The sequence below is a fragment of the Leptonychotes weddellii genome, chromosome 10, assembly GCF_054177405.1.
Source record: "Leptonychotes weddellii isolate Sample4059 chromosome 10, ASM5417740v2, whole genome shotgun sequence".
Taxonomy (NCBI): domain Eukaryota; kingdom Metazoa; phylum Chordata; class Mammalia; order Carnivora; family Phocidae; genus Leptonychotes; species Leptonychotes weddellii.
This window is the reverse complement of record NC_138378.1, coordinates 21,860,358-21,875,213: the sequence shown is the minus strand read 5'-3', so window position 1 is coordinate 21,875,213 and position 14,856 is coordinate 21,860,358. Positions and strand designations below refer to the sequence as shown.

Below are 14,856 nucleotides of genomic sequence, written 5' to 3'. Positions count from 1 at the left end.
AAAAGAAGAAACTGCCAGAACAATAATAAAACATGCAAGTTCTTACATCTTCTAAAAGTCTTCAATGTTTTTAAAAGTAGAAATTGAAGCTTATGGTTCTACAGAAGTAATGTTCTTCAAAAACCATGACCTTCAGGGCCTCAAACCCCTTCCTGGATTGTGGACCATAGGCCAACCTAATTGGCAATCTTTGGCTCCTTATTATAAGATCCTTCATCTCTATGAACAACAGCAGATGTAGCATCTCCACTCACTGTCAGGACGTTACCCCCCAGTCATACCATAGAAACTTTATAGAGGATTCTAACTTCAAGAGCTAATTTCTATGTGTGAAGGGGGCAGGATAGGGGAAGAAAAGAATTTGATTTTAACTGAATTAGCCAAATCATTTGTAGTAAATTTCAGATTAGCCTGAAATAAACTTGCTCACCTCTTTCTTCTTCCATGCACCATGCACCAAATATAGTTACAATGGGGGTGGGGTGTATGTGTTGAAGGGGTTGAAGGTGGGGCAGGAATGTCCTTTGTTTTATTGGTAAAAATCTTCAAATGCTTATGTTCACTCCAGAAAGCTTTCCCTTAATGGCTTGCAGAGAGACAGTTCCTGTTGCCAGCTCTCCCAACTGGCTATGGGAGTTGTAGAATCTGGGAGGTGGCACCACCTAATGGTGATGATGATGATGGTGGTGGTGCCTTCCTGTTGCCTGGGGAGCCCAGCAAATAGCTTCACTCCTTAAGCACCTGAAGGTTTCCACACTCTCCAGAACTCCTCTTTAGAATTCCTGGACCCAGTGGCTGCATAAACTGCCAGAACAATAATAGACAACTCCAGAAATACTAATATAATGATAATGATGATGATAAAAAATAACTTTTCCAAGTCACCTAATTTGGTGAGGTCACATTTGTAAGCCATTGGGTGAACTGATTCTTCCCCAAATCAAAAAGCAGAGCTTTGTGACTTTGGGGGAAAGTTTTCTCTCTCCCTTTCTCTCTCTCTCCCTCCCCCTCTCTTTTTAATAAAAGTTCAATCTCAAATTTATTTTTTTAATTTTTAAAAACTTTTAATTCCAGTATAGTTAACCTACAGTGTTATATTAGTTTCAGGTGTACAATACAGTGATTCAACAATTCTATATATTCCTCAGTGCTCATCAAAATAAGGGTACTCTTAATCCTCTTCACCTGTTGCACCCATCCCCCCCCCCACCAACCTCCACTCCGGTAACCACCAGTTTGTTCTCTATAGTCAAGAGGCTGTTTTTTGGGTTGTCTCTTTTTTGTTTTGTTTCTTAAATTCCACATATGAGTGAAGTCATATGGCATTTGTTTCCCTCTGACTTATTTCACTTAGCATTTTACCCTCTAGATCCATTCATGTTGTTGCAAATGCCAAGATTTTATTCTTTTTTATGGCTTAGTAATATTCTGAGGTGTGTATGTGTGTGTGTGTGTGTACCATATCTTCTTTATCTATTCATTTATTGATGGACACTTGGGCTGCTTCCATAATACGACTATTGTAAATAATGCTACAATAAAATACAGGGGTGCAATATCCTTTTGAATTAGTGTTTTTGTAGTCTTTGGGTAAATACGGAGTAGTGGGATTACTGGATTATGTGGTAATTCTATTTTGAATATCCTGAGTGGGTTTCAGGAACAAGAATCTGGATTCCTGAGGTTTCCTGAAACTTTGGAGCCCCCCAAAAAACAGTGGTGACCCCTGCCTGCTGTCTCTTCTAGTTCCCACTGGTATCAACAGGCCCACATGACCCCTCCAAGCTCATTACTTATCCCCAACACGACTTGAAAAGGATGCCAGCTAGACCCCAGCCTAATAGGGCCCTGTCAACACAGGGATGTGGGCAGAGGGGCCTGGTTGGTATTCAGGAAAGAGCTCTGATCTGGAGGCAAGATGGACACCTGGATCTGCAGATTGACTTTGCGTGTCACTTAAGCTCTCTGAGCCTCGACTTCTCCATATACAAATGCTGGATTTGGCTCTATAGATGCTCTAAGGCCTTTCCTGGTTCTAAGAGCCTATGGTTTTTCTAAAGTATTGTCTAATTTTCCAAGTATTCTAAATTCTCTGCCCTCAAAACTGCTCCTTCACACCCACTGTGCTTGACACAACACTAAAAACTTGACATGAAACTCTTCATACATGTTACATCATTTGACCCTCAAAACAGCCACCTGAGGTAGATACTTGTCCCTGCCCCAAGTCACATGGTGTTAACAGCAGACCCACGTCTCCTCCTTTCAAAGCCCAGCTTCCTGCTCCACAACCCCCACCCAACCCCCAAATGCCTTAACCTCCTTTCTCCATTTCCTGGGGCAGGGGGCAGGGGGGATGCGGAAACAGCCATGACCAGGTTAGATACTACAGGACCCTTAGTCAATTCCTTTTCTCCCCATGAAGCTTTGATGGTGGAGCCCAGACATCAGGAGTGGGGAATGGGGACATAGGAGACACATCATCTTTCACTGTAGGTACCTGGTCAGTGTTAGACATGTGACAGATTAGCAGACCTGAGATCAGAGGCAAGGCTGAGACCAGATGTAAAAGGAGGGGGTTGTTTTTATACACAGTGTAGTTTTGAGTTTACCTGAGGCCATCCCCATTTCTACATGTAAGTGTACAAACATTTGTATCTTAATGAGTGAGGATGTTGCTCGAAAGATACTTACACACAGTGTAGGAGAGGGTGTTTAAGAAGAAAGATTCTAAGAACTGGCAGGACATTTCCAAAGAGGAAAGGGAAAAAAAAAAAAGGCCTGGATAACAGAAACCAGAACTCCTGGGAGACTGGAGGTGGGGGACTGCATGGGATCTCACAGGAGGGAACTCTAGAAAGGTTATTTCCTAGGTCTGGGAGGAGGCGGACTTGAGGGAAGGGAATGTGCTTACACAAAGGCAGGACGGGCGCCTGGGTGGCTCAGTTGGTTAAGCGACTGCCTTCGGCTCAGGTCATGATCCCGGAGTCCCGGGATCGAGTCCCACGTCGGGCTCCCCGCTCAGCGGGGAGTCTGCTTCTCCCTCTAACCCTACCCCCTCTTGCGCTCTCTCTCTAATAAATAAATTTTAAAAATCTTTAAAAAAATCTTAAAAAAAAAAACAAAGGCAGGGGCTTCTTGGAGGGAGCAGCATGACTGCCATGTGTCTAACCTCTGGCTCAGAGGAACAGTGGCTTGCCCCTCTTTTCCACTGAGAAGTCATTGTCCCAAAGACCACAATGGTAGAGTTGCTGAGGTGGGTGCTGTGGGCAGCACTCTCTAGTGGAAGTCTTGCCTTTAGGGGATCTGTATTACAGTTCCAGAGTTACTGATCCAAATGTTGGGAAGTCCTAAACCTGGGCCTGTGGGTATGGATAGGGCTTGGATCGGGGCTCAGAATCCTACCTAGTACAAAAGCCAGTTCACTCTCATGGCCCCTCTCATAGCCTGTTTCCTGGTCTGTAAAACAGGAATTCAAGTCCCTACAAGGTTATCACAAGGAATAAATAAGCACTTTCTTAGCACAATGCCTGATGAACAATTAGGTATGCAAGAAACAGCGGTGGGCATGGTAATGGATCTTTCTGTTTGACCATTAGTGTCGCAATCAGTTGAGAAGTGGGTCCTATGTCATTTGTTACTGGTAATCGTTGAAGTACCAAAATTCGTAAAATTATTTACAGTGGAGTCATATCATATATGCATACAACGTCTTGTATGACCTGGAGTCAGGCCACTTGGCTTCTCTGAACCTCTGCCCTCATTAGGAGGACATGGGAATAATACCACCTCATAGCCAGAGGCTGAGAATACAAAAAAGAACAAACCACATTTGTGGAATGTTCAGTCAAGTAGGGACATTTCAGGAGTCTGTGCAGCTCAAGAATTAAAACCAGAGATCTCATCTTAGTGTTCAAAGCCTATCCTTCCTATCCCCCAGGCCACCTTTCGAGCCCTTTACCTCAGAGCTCCCCCTAACTACAGCCAAACAACTCCTTCCTACCCCATCCCCTCAACTCACTCTTGCTTAGCGGTTCTTCTGCCTGGAATGCCCTTGCCGTCAATTCCTCCTGTTAAAAATCATCAGTTCTTTCAAAATCCATTTCAAGCATCACCTCTTCCCTGCTGCCTTTCTCCTACTACTGGCAGGGACTGAATTCTAAAGCTGGGCAGAGAAAAAGGAATGCCAGCAGATGGCAGCTGTTTTGGAAGTGCATTCTCCCTCTAGCTTGAGATCCCAGAAGGCTAGGGTCAGGTCTCAAATATCCCAATATCCCCATCAGGCCCTCCATCCAGTGAATGACCCTTAGAATAGTCTCCAGTTACCCTTTCCAGGTGGGTTCTTGACTTCCAAGACCAGCACAGAGTTCAATATACGACCATTTCAGCAAATAGGAGGGACCTCAATTTCTAAGTGGCCTTTTATAAACTGTGGGACTTTAGGAAAGACATTTAATCTCTATGAGTCTCCACTCTCAACTATAAAATTAGGGTAACATTATTACTAAGCTTATTGTGAGAATAAAGAAAATCAATTATGAAGCACCTAGCATCCAGTAGATGCTCAATAAATAATAGCTTCCCCCACCCCTACCCCCCCCCCCGCCCCAGCAAGTAGCACTGGATCAACCCAAAGTATAAAGGGGGAGAAAAAGAAAATATGAAGGGAACACACAAAAATATATGGTAGAGGAAAAAATTTGAATAGGGATTACAGTAAATATAAGTGGGCTAAATTCACCTGTTAAATGATAGATTAGGTTAAAAAACAGGCTGTTTACAAGACATGTCTCAAGAGATAGAATTCTCTCTTCACTTTACCCATTCTTCCAAGTCCAAAGATTTGCCTGCAGCCTTTATCACGCCACACTGCAGACAACCCGTTGTCTTCATCAGCACGCAACTATTACTTCTTACTCATGCCATATATTGTTGGCTGTAGATTATCTACATAACAAAGGCTCAGAATTCTTTCAGGCACCAAAATTTTTATTTACCCACCTTCCTGCTCTCTTTTAACATTATAAACGTTAATTAAACATTATAAACCAAATTAATCTTTTTGATCCAGGGTTGTGATAGGAACCATCATGTTACAAAGAGGTGGTAGATCTATGCCTGCTTTTAATGATTCTCTGGCCTCTCTCAACCTCTGGCTGTCACTTCTCTTACCCTTTTTTGGCTGTCCCTTACAGTATATTCTAACGTCTGTAAAATAGAAATTGAAAGTACTAACCTCATTGTTCTGTGAAACCTCCCCTAGCACTAAGGCGGGCTCTCAGGGGCATCAAACCCTCAAAAGTTCCTCCCTGTTCTCATCTGTCATGGGCTGAGGAACCAGTGAACCAGTCAACTAAGAACATGTGTACAAAGTCCATAGGCCAGGTGAGGGTCTAGATGGTAAAGTGCATGCACTTTGTGACCACCATTGCTGACTTCCAACCCAAGTAAGGACTAAGTGAGCAGTTCCAAAACCCCTGAGCTCATGGTTCCCTGTGGGTATCTCCTGTGTACTTCTATCATGACCAGGGCTTGAGAAGGGGCTTCTCAATTCCCTCTGCCACACTCACAACAGTATGAGGGATGCACCAGAGGCCAAAGACAGAGTGACTAGCTCTGGGGAGTAAGTGGGGGACATTAACAAAACTATCTCAAAGTTGGTGCCATTTGCTCTTGGGGAAGAGAGGTGGGACCCCAGCAAGGGCAGCAGTTATAAGGCAAACAAAAGGCCTGGTTCTCAGTAGCGGTAATGATCAGGCTTGAAGGGGCCATCACGGGACAAGCCCAGGTACTGGGCCTGCTTCTCAGTCAGTTTGGTCAGCTTCACATTCAGCTTACCCAGGTGGGCTTCAGCCACTGCTTCATCCAGCTGGAGAGAAACACAGGAAGATCTAGAATCAGTGCCATGCTCTGGGACCCCTTACCTGCATCCAGCTACCAACAGAGACAAGAATTACTCTCGAAGTATCTGTCATACATGTTGTAACACGTATGTGTACATATTACCTCATTCTATCCTCACAGCCAGCCTCAGTGGATGTGGTTTTTGGCTGCCCAGATCCCCTTCCTCACGAGGGAATCATGCAACGTACCCCCCTCCAAGGAGCCTTGGTGAGACCATCAACTACATCTCCTTCCTCACCCTCCACCAACCCAAGCAACCAGCCAAATGCTGCTCTGGAATTTATCTATGGACAGAACATATTTTCTATGACAGAGACAGGGATTCTTCAATTTCTGTAACAGGGAGGGAATCTTAAACAGGGAAGGTATGGATCTCAGCTCGTCAGTGGCAAGTCTTTTTGACAAGTGAAGTGAATGTAAAGAAAACAGCCACGACACAGAGGAAGATGAATCCCTAGGTCCACTGTCTGACTCTTAGACTTCTCTGTTATATAGCCAAGAGTTCCCTTTTAGATTAAAATGGTTGTGATTGTTTTAAAATATATCCTTAAATTCTTTGTCCATAAATTCATAATACCCTTTCCTTCAAGAGGTAGAGCCAATTCCTCACTCTCTGAGTGACTCACTTCTAATGAAGAGAATAAAGCGGAAATGATGTTGTGAGACTTGGAGACGAGGTCCTAAAAGGCACTTGCAGCTTCCTCCTTTGCTCTCCCGTAGATCACTCACTCTAGGGGAAGGCCAGCTGCCACCTCGTCAGGACACTTAAGCAGCCCCATGGGGACAAACCCATGTGGTGGTCCTCATCAGGACACTTAAGCCCTATGGGGATAGACCCATGCGGCGAGGAACTGAGACCTGCCAACACTGACATGAAGTGAATATTCCAGCCCCAGTCAAGCCTTCAGATGACAACAGCCACTCTCTGGGAGTCATTCCCTGCTTTTGGGCCTCAGTTTCCTCTTCCCTTAAATGGAGAGAATGATTTCTGCCCCATGGAGGACCCTGGGAGGACCCCTAACAGGGCAGAAATCCAAACCCACCTTCTTGGGCAGGAAGTGGACCCCAACAGAATACTTGTCTGGGTGGGTCCACAACTCTATCTGTGCCAGCACTTGGTTGGTGAATGAGTTGCTCATCACAAAGCTGGGATGGCCCGTGGCACAGCCCAGATTGACCAGCCGGCCCTCGGCCAACAGGATGATCCGGCGCCCATTTTTCAGCCAGTAGCGGTCCACCTGCAACGGGCAGAGCAGCAGTGAGGGTAGGCGGGGCACTCTTCCCAATGTCCATCCCTGCCTCATCCTACCTTCTTGTCCAGCAGGCCTTCCTGCCTCCAACAGTGTCTGTGAAGGGACTGGACTGTCCTAGAACAACCCCCAGCACAGGGCCTGGCACTCACCATTAGTAAGATATTAATATTATTAATATTAAGAATATTAATATTTATTAAGATACAATGTTTATTAGTATTTATTGTAGCTCTGAGCTACAGATCTCACGGGTCTGCTGTTAGAATTTAATGAGCTGACACGTGTAAAGCACTTGACACATGGCTTGGCAGATACTAAGTACTTAGTAAGTATTAGCTGATGTTGTTATTATTATTGCCATGTGCCCTGGGCTAAGAGCATACACAAACTAATTTTATATGTATATGTATGTGTGTGTGTGTGTGTGTGTGTGTGTATAATTATCACATTTGATTCTACTAATAACCCTATGATTTAAGTACTATTATTATCCTCATTTCACAGATAGAGAAACTGAAGTTTAAAGGGTTAAGTTGCTGCACTTTGAGCCTGGACATTTTGAAGACAAATCCCATGTTCTCAATCATCATGCTTAGTCAAAGTTGGAGTGGTGCTCAACCTTAGCTGCACAGCAGAATCATCTTGGGAGCTTTAAAAAAAAAAATGGGGATGCCTTGGTGTCACTCTAAGATTCTGATTTAAGTGGCCCTAAAGCCAGGCCCTCGTCCTCCCCCATTCCACTGCCCAGGCTGCCAGAGCCTCCTCATCTACCCTCCTTGGTGACCAGCCCACAAACCCATCCCCCTCGGTCTTCCATCTGCCCACCCTGCTGGGGCTTCTCACCTGGGGCTTGATGTTCACCTTCTCCACAGCATTTTCGTTCAGCCACTTGACATCAATCTCCACGTCAAAGTGTCCGATGTTACAGACAATGGAGTCATCTTTCATCTGCTCAAAGTGCCTGTTGGGGAGTGCCGACCCATGGAAGACTGTCAGGGACAAAGAGCAGCCCCAAGCCCGCCTTCTTCCTCGCTCCCTGTGACCCCCAACGGGGCACCTACCGGCCAAGGATGATGTCAGTACAGCCTGTGGTGGTGACAAATATGTTGCCCTCCTGACAGGCCTCATCCATAGTTGTCACCTCATAGCCTGCGCAGAGACGGTGTCCACGGGTCATCCAGGGTGGCCCTGCCCCTCTGGCCCCAGTGGCTGACATCCAACCCTTGCCCTATCGTACCCTCCATGGCAGCCTGCAGTGCATTGATGGGGTCGATCTCCGTGATGATGACGCGGGCCCCAAAACCCCTCAGGGCCTGGGCACAACCTTTGCCCACATCGCCATAGCCTGCCACTACTGCCACCTTGCCTGCGATCATCACATCTGTAGCCCGCTTGATGCCGTCTAGAAGAGACTCCCGGCAGCCATACAGGTTGTCAAACTTGCTCTGAAAGAAGAGGGGGCAGAGGGGTGGCGGGGCCAGGCAAGGCCCTGGGGCCTCGGACCTACTCTCAGCGTCTTGGCCTAGTGGGTCTTGGGCCGATCACTTCTCGTGACTTCTCCCCACCAGCTAATGTGCTCATATGCCCCTTGTCCGAATCAGCCCAAGACGTTCTCCCTCGCCTTTCTATGCCAGTCTAGAAGGCTTCCTAAGGATCAACTGCTAAGACAGATTGCCTAGAATCTGCTTCACTTTAAAGCTCTTGCTGCCCAGCTCTAAAACTCATGGTATCGTTCCTCCCTCTTTAATGCACTTATTACCCTCAGTCACTTATTACCCCTTTACCCTCCCCCTCAAATGAGGGCTTCAAGTCCCTAGCCTACAGCCTTCCCAGGGGCCTTTCTTCAGAGGCCTACTCCTGAGCTGCACTGGGAATGAACAGCTGAACATGACACTGCCCCACAGACTCACCTTGGTGACAGAGTCATTGACGTTGATGGCAGGCACCTTCAGCTTCCCGTTGGCCATCATCTTGTATAGGTTGTGGACCCCCGTTGTGGTCTCTTCAGAAATGCCTCGGACGCCTGGACAAGAGAGGAGGGGATGAGGCTAAGGCCAGGAAGGGATAACGGCGGTGCCTCTGGGATGAGACCCCGAGAGCCTCAAAGAGCCCACACCTCAACTCACCCAAATTCCTCATCTCTGCCCCCAAAAGCTGCTTTTCTTTCTGGGTTCCCATCTCTGACTGATACCAGTCACCCGATCCTCCAGGCCAGCATGCAAGACGAGTCACCACCATCACCAGGCCTAAGGATTCTGTCTCCCAGCAATCCCTAAGCTCTCCATTCCTACTGCCCCCGCCCTAGTCCCTGCCACCATTATCTCTTGCCTGGTCTCCCAGCCACGACCCATCTTCTACACAGAAGCCAGCAGCCATTTTTAATGTATATATTTTCAGATAAATCTTTTTTTTTTTTTAAAGATTTTATTTATTTATTTGCAAGAGAGAGAATGAGAGACAGAGAGCACGAGAGGGAGGAGGGTCAGAGGGAGAAGCAAGACTCCCCGCTGAGCAGGGAGCCCGATGCGGGACTCGATCCCGGGACTCCAGGATCATGACCTGAGCCAAAGGCAGTCGCTTAACCGACTGAGCCACCCAGGCGCCCCAGATAAATCTTTTCAATACCACCCAATTACTTCTCTTTGCTCTCAGAATCAAGCCAAACTCTTCTCTCTTGGCCTGTTAAGTCCTTACACATCTGCCCTTAATTAAAGCTCCAGCCACACCCTGCAATTCTCCCCAGTGAAGGAAGCTGCCAAGCTGGCTTCCGTTCACTTTCCTGAATAGTCCATTCTTTCCTGCCTCAGGGCCTTTGTACTCACTACCCCCCCTCTACATTCCTTCCCACCCTGATTTAACAAAGCTGACTCCTTCCCAGCTGTTCCCAGCCCTGGCCTTATGCTTGCCCTCAAACCAGACCTGAGCCAGGCCTCCCCCCACTGCCTCAGCCCCACACCATCAGAAATCAGGAGGACAGGCCCCAACATGTCTGCAGGAGCCTGCCATCTTCCCATTTTCCACAGAATGGGCTGCTCTAGGCAGTGGAGTTCTGCCAGGCCTGCTGCTTTCACATGGGCAAGCAGGCCCCATCTAGACTATCAACACCCTGCCCACCCACCTACCCTACCCCACTTACCTGACAGGAGCTGTGGGTACTTGGTGTGAATGAGGTTGGTGAGGTCGCCTCCGTCATCCAGAATCATGTTGAGGGGCCCGTCCTTGAAGTACAGCGTCTGCTCGATGCACCACAGGTACTCCTCGTCCGTTTCACCCTTCCAGGCGTACACTGGAGGTCGAGTGGCACGGTACGTCAGGGCCTGGCCCTCCCCACTGATGCCTGCTCCAGGGAACCACCTGAGCACAGCCAATTCGATCTCCTACCAAATTCCCATCCCTAGCCACCTCCAGGCCCTCTGAGGACTCAGGCGGTGAAAAGAACAGAACTTGGAACCAGATAGATCTGAGTGCAAATCCTGGTTCTACATTCACCAGCTGTGTGACTTTGAGCAAATCACTTTACCTCTGCGAGTCTCAGTTTCTTCATCTCCAATAGTACTGCTTAAGTGAGACGGAAGCCAAGTACAGCCCCCCAGATATAGGTATCTGGAAATAATTATTTCCTTCCCCACCCCCTTCTGTCTGGGCCCCAAGGACTGGGACATCAGCCTAGTGACCGGGGCTCCCACCCACAATGTCTACCGCTGGAATGAAGGTGCTACAGGATCAGTGAGCCAAACTTAGGTGGACCCACGAGCCAAGATCCAAGATGCATTCTGCACTGGAAGGACTTGAGGGCCCAGCAGTCTCTGTGGTGGGTTGTCCTGGGCTAAGTCTGGCCAAAGAATTATTAATAGCAGCTACTATGCATGGAGCACTTTCTCTGTGCCAGACATTAGTCCGACGACCTCATGCTCCATCTCATCCTTCCTCACAGTAACACTCTGAGGCAGGCATGACCATCATTATCATTCACAGATGCCCAGAGAGGGGCTAAAAGGTGCCCAGGTCACTCAGCATGGGCATTCCAGAATCCAGGACTCCTAACTGCCAGCCCAGACTGGGTCATTGATGTTGGGCTCCCATGAATCTCCTGTGAGCAAACGAAACTGGCCAAACAGGCCCAGCTGCCCCCTCCCCCAAACTACAGCAGACAGTGGTCTTGAAAACAAGGCCTTTCCCAGAAAAGGGTCATGGAGCCAAATAAGGCTCAGCAGTGGGGGACCTGCCAGTCCAGGCTCTGGAAGGCTCCTCCCCGACCCAAACCTATGGTGGTTAGAGGGAATTGTGAATGTCCTAATTAATCACCATCAGAGCTAACCACTTCCCTCCCCAAATCCCAGCAGACGTGTGCCTGTTTCTCTAGCAGCTTGTGATAAAGTCTTTCCTCAGCCCCCTAGACCATCAGACCCTAGGCAGCGGACCTCTGAGGCTCTTTTTCTGCCCGGTATCCCTCCCTGATTCTTTTGGAAATAGGCCTGCGTCTTCCTTTAAGGAACTTCCTCTCCTCAACATCATGTGGTTCCCAATCATAAGATCCCACCCTCCCTGGATACATGGTTTGAGATGAGCCAATAAGTGCGTTTCATAGGATTTTAGATGACAGTGGGACAAAACAACTCTTTCCTTAAATTACTAGACTAGAATTCTTCAACCATGACTCCTCTCCCCCGCCATGGGAAAACCTGTCTCAGTGGGGGTCAGTGAAGCAAACAGGGAGAAGCAGAGCCCCAGCATGCACTTCCACATCCCTCGGCAGCAAACAGGGCCCACCTGGAATGCCAGCCTTGGCAATGGCAGCAGCTGCATGGTCCTGGGTGGAGAAGATGTTGCAGCTGGACCACTGCACCTAGAACGGCCAACAAGACACGGCTGCTGGTCACAGACAGCTTAGCCACTGGGTAGAGACCCAGCAAAGCCCTGCATCGAGCGGGAAGAGGTCTGGCAGGTTCTTCAACCATAGGCTGCGGACAACTGGTGAGTGGACTGGAGCCAGAGCATTAACGAAACCCAATTTAGGTTTTAAAACATCACCTGGTGCTGTGTGGAGGGCAAAGGGCTCCACAAGGAAGCAAGGAGACAAGTGAAGAAGCTGCTGTTAAGAGTTCAGACCAGAAATGCAATGGTAGCAGTGGAGGTGATGATGGGTCTATTCTGAAGGTTGCGATGACAGAATTTGCTGTGGGATTAGTCGCTGGGGAGAGAGAAAAAGGAGTCGGGGAGGAACTGAGAGAACCTGGAAGGCTGGTGTTTCCATTTACTTACATAAGGAAGACTGCAGGAAGAGGAGGGGAACAGGAAATCATGAGTTTGGACATGTTGAGGTTGAGATGTCTGTTAGATCTCTAAGTGGAGATGACTGACACATCGGCTGCTGGAGTTGCAGGGAGAAGTCCAGGCTACATATATACACGTATATTTGGGAGTCATACAGACAGTATTTAAAGCCATAAAATCAGACCACTGAGTGTGAATGTTGAAAAGAAGTAAGAGGTCCAAGGACTGAATGTTGGTATACTCTGTTAGTTGGTTTTGGCTGCTCTTCCTGCCCCGTCTTGGGAAACCATCTTACTCCAAAACTCCCAGAGAGCTTAGAAGAGCTGCCAGCCATTGGTACTTATAACCCAGGCTGAAACAAGGAGAGCACACCATCCTTCTGGCACCATGATTGCTCCATGGCGGGCCTGTGACCCTGGGAGGGCCAATGAGAGGCAGTCCTTAGATGACTCAGTGGGACATCACCGTTGAGTTTTTGCTACCCAGAGCTCCTCAGTCAGGAGGATGTGAGCTGAAGGAACTCAAACTATCTTCCAGTCAGGGCAAAAATATGCATAAGAATAGTCACCACAAAGGGTGGTGGCACTGTGACAAGCTTGAAGCCCCTGCTGGGCCCCAGGGGCACCGCATTGGACTTCTCCACCCCCCACAGGAAATGCTGAGGGCCTCACCTCTGCACCCAGGGCCACGAGGGTCTCAATGAGGACAGCTGTCTCCACAGTCATGTGTAGGCAGCCAGCGATGCGGGCACCCTTCAGGGGCTTAGAGGCCGAGTACATCTCCCTCATGCGCATCAGGCCCGGCATCTCATTCTCCGCGATGTCCAGGGCCTTGCGTCCCCAGGAGGCCAGGCTGATGTCGGCTGCAGGGCCAAGATGGATGGGAGTTCCATGAGCCGCCTCCTCCCAACCACAACACACCACCATTCTCACTCATCCACTTGTGGACACAAAACACTAAAGTGAGCAATCTGGTCACCGCACTCTCACTCATTCAACAAGGACTTAGGGAGCCAGGGCAGTCAAAGACAGACACGGTCCCTGCCTAACCCCAGCTTACAGCCTTGTGGGAGAACACATGTAAACAAAGAATCACACAGGTATGTGAAAATTACAACACAAGTAAGTGCCCCTTGAAAAATAGCTATCAGCCTATAACATACCTCCCACTACCCTTTTTTTTTTTTAAGATTTTATTTATTTATTTGAGAGAGAATGAGAGAGCGAGAGAGAGCATGAGAGGGGGGAGGGTCAGAGGGAGAAGCAGACACCCCGCTGAGCAGGGAGCCCTGAAAAGGCAGTCACCCAAGTGAGCCACCCAGGTGCCCCCCACTACCCTTTCTGATGTCACCTACCAACCCCCTCATTCCCTAAAGATTTTGGCTCCCGGCGCTCCATCTTCCAAGTCATCATTCTGGAGACCTACCTAAGCTCCCCTTGCCTGTACCTGGAAGGTAACTGCTGAATTTGGCAGTTTGTTAGCAGGATCATCGGACTGCAACGCTCATCTACAAAGCCTCTGGCTTTGATGTTATCAGTAATGAGAGTTATATTTTGGCTTCTATCTGCCACCCCAAATGTCTCAAATTTGTCCAAATTCTCAGACAGGAAAGAATACTATAATGAGCTCTCTCACCATCTCAATACTCTTCTCTCTAATAATCTCACCCTTTCTCTCTCCCAGGCCACACTAGCCCATTCCCTAGGTCAGTGGTTACAAACTTCCCTGGTAAGAGTCATCAGGCATACTTGTAAATCTACCCTGGAAAAAAAGATTCAATAGTTCTAGGATGAGGGGACTCCTGGTGATTTTTATCTTTAGGGAAATTTAGATCCTGCCAATCACCCCAAGAGGTGGTGGGTGGGAGGGAAAGGACCGTAGAGAATTTAATAGTAACAAATAATAAAACTAAGTCCATGGGGTGCCTGGGTGGCTCAGTCAGTTAGGTGGCTGCCTTTGGCTCAGGTCATGAACCCGGGGTCCTGGGATCGAGCCCCGCGTCGGGCTCCCTGCTCAGCGGAGAGCCTGCTTCTCCCTCCCCCTCTGTCTGCCGCTCTGCCTGCTTGTGCTCTCTATCTCTGTTGAATGGATAAATAAAAATCTTTTTAAAAATAAATAAATAAATAAATAAAACTAAGTCCACTTCCTACTGTACCTCTAAACAATTTCAGAGAAGAAAATATTCCTCCCTCATGGGAGGGACAACTCCCACAGTGCCTCAATATACACCCCCTCCCCTTTCACCCTCCCACCCCACCCCCACCCATCCACCTTGGCAGGCCATCACCAATTCTGACCCCTCTTTGGAAATTTTTTTTTTTTTTAAGATTTTATTTATTTATTTGACAGAGAGGGACACAGCGAGAGAGGGAACACAAGCAAGGGGAGTGGGAGAGGGAGAAGCAGGCTTCCTGCGGAGCAAAGA

At 48.1% G+C, this 14,856-nt stretch overlaps 1 protein-coding gene across 1 annotated transcript in view; it reads right to left on the bottom strand.

Annotated features, from left to right (window-relative positions):
• Window positions 1–4,968: 4,968 nt before the first annotated feature.
• Window positions 4,969–14,856, bottom strand: part of AHCY (adenosylhomocysteinase) — an 11,652-nt gene continuing 1,764 nt past the window's right edge. Inside the window, exons 2-10 of the mRNA XM_006727484.3 lie at window positions 13,103–13,293; window positions 11,928–12,003; window positions 10,294–10,443; window positions 9,068–9,180; window positions 8,395–8,602; window positions 8,219–8,306; window positions 8,001–8,118; window positions 6,948–7,142; window positions 4,969–5,869 (exon numbers count right to left, since the gene is read on the bottom strand). Coding sequence (XP_006727547.1) covers window positions 5,738–5,869; window positions 6,948–7,142; window positions 8,001–8,118; window positions 8,219–8,306; window positions 8,395–8,602; window positions 9,068–9,180; window positions 10,294–10,443; window positions 11,928–12,003; window positions 13,103–13,293 — 1,271 coding nt within the window. The 3' untranslated portion in view covers window positions 4,969–5,737. The remainder of the gene's footprint in view (window positions 5,870–6,947; window positions 7,143–8,000; window positions 8,119–8,218; window positions 8,307–8,394; window positions 8,603–9,067; window positions 9,181–10,293; window positions 10,444–11,927; window positions 12,004–13,102; window positions 13,294–14,856) is intronic.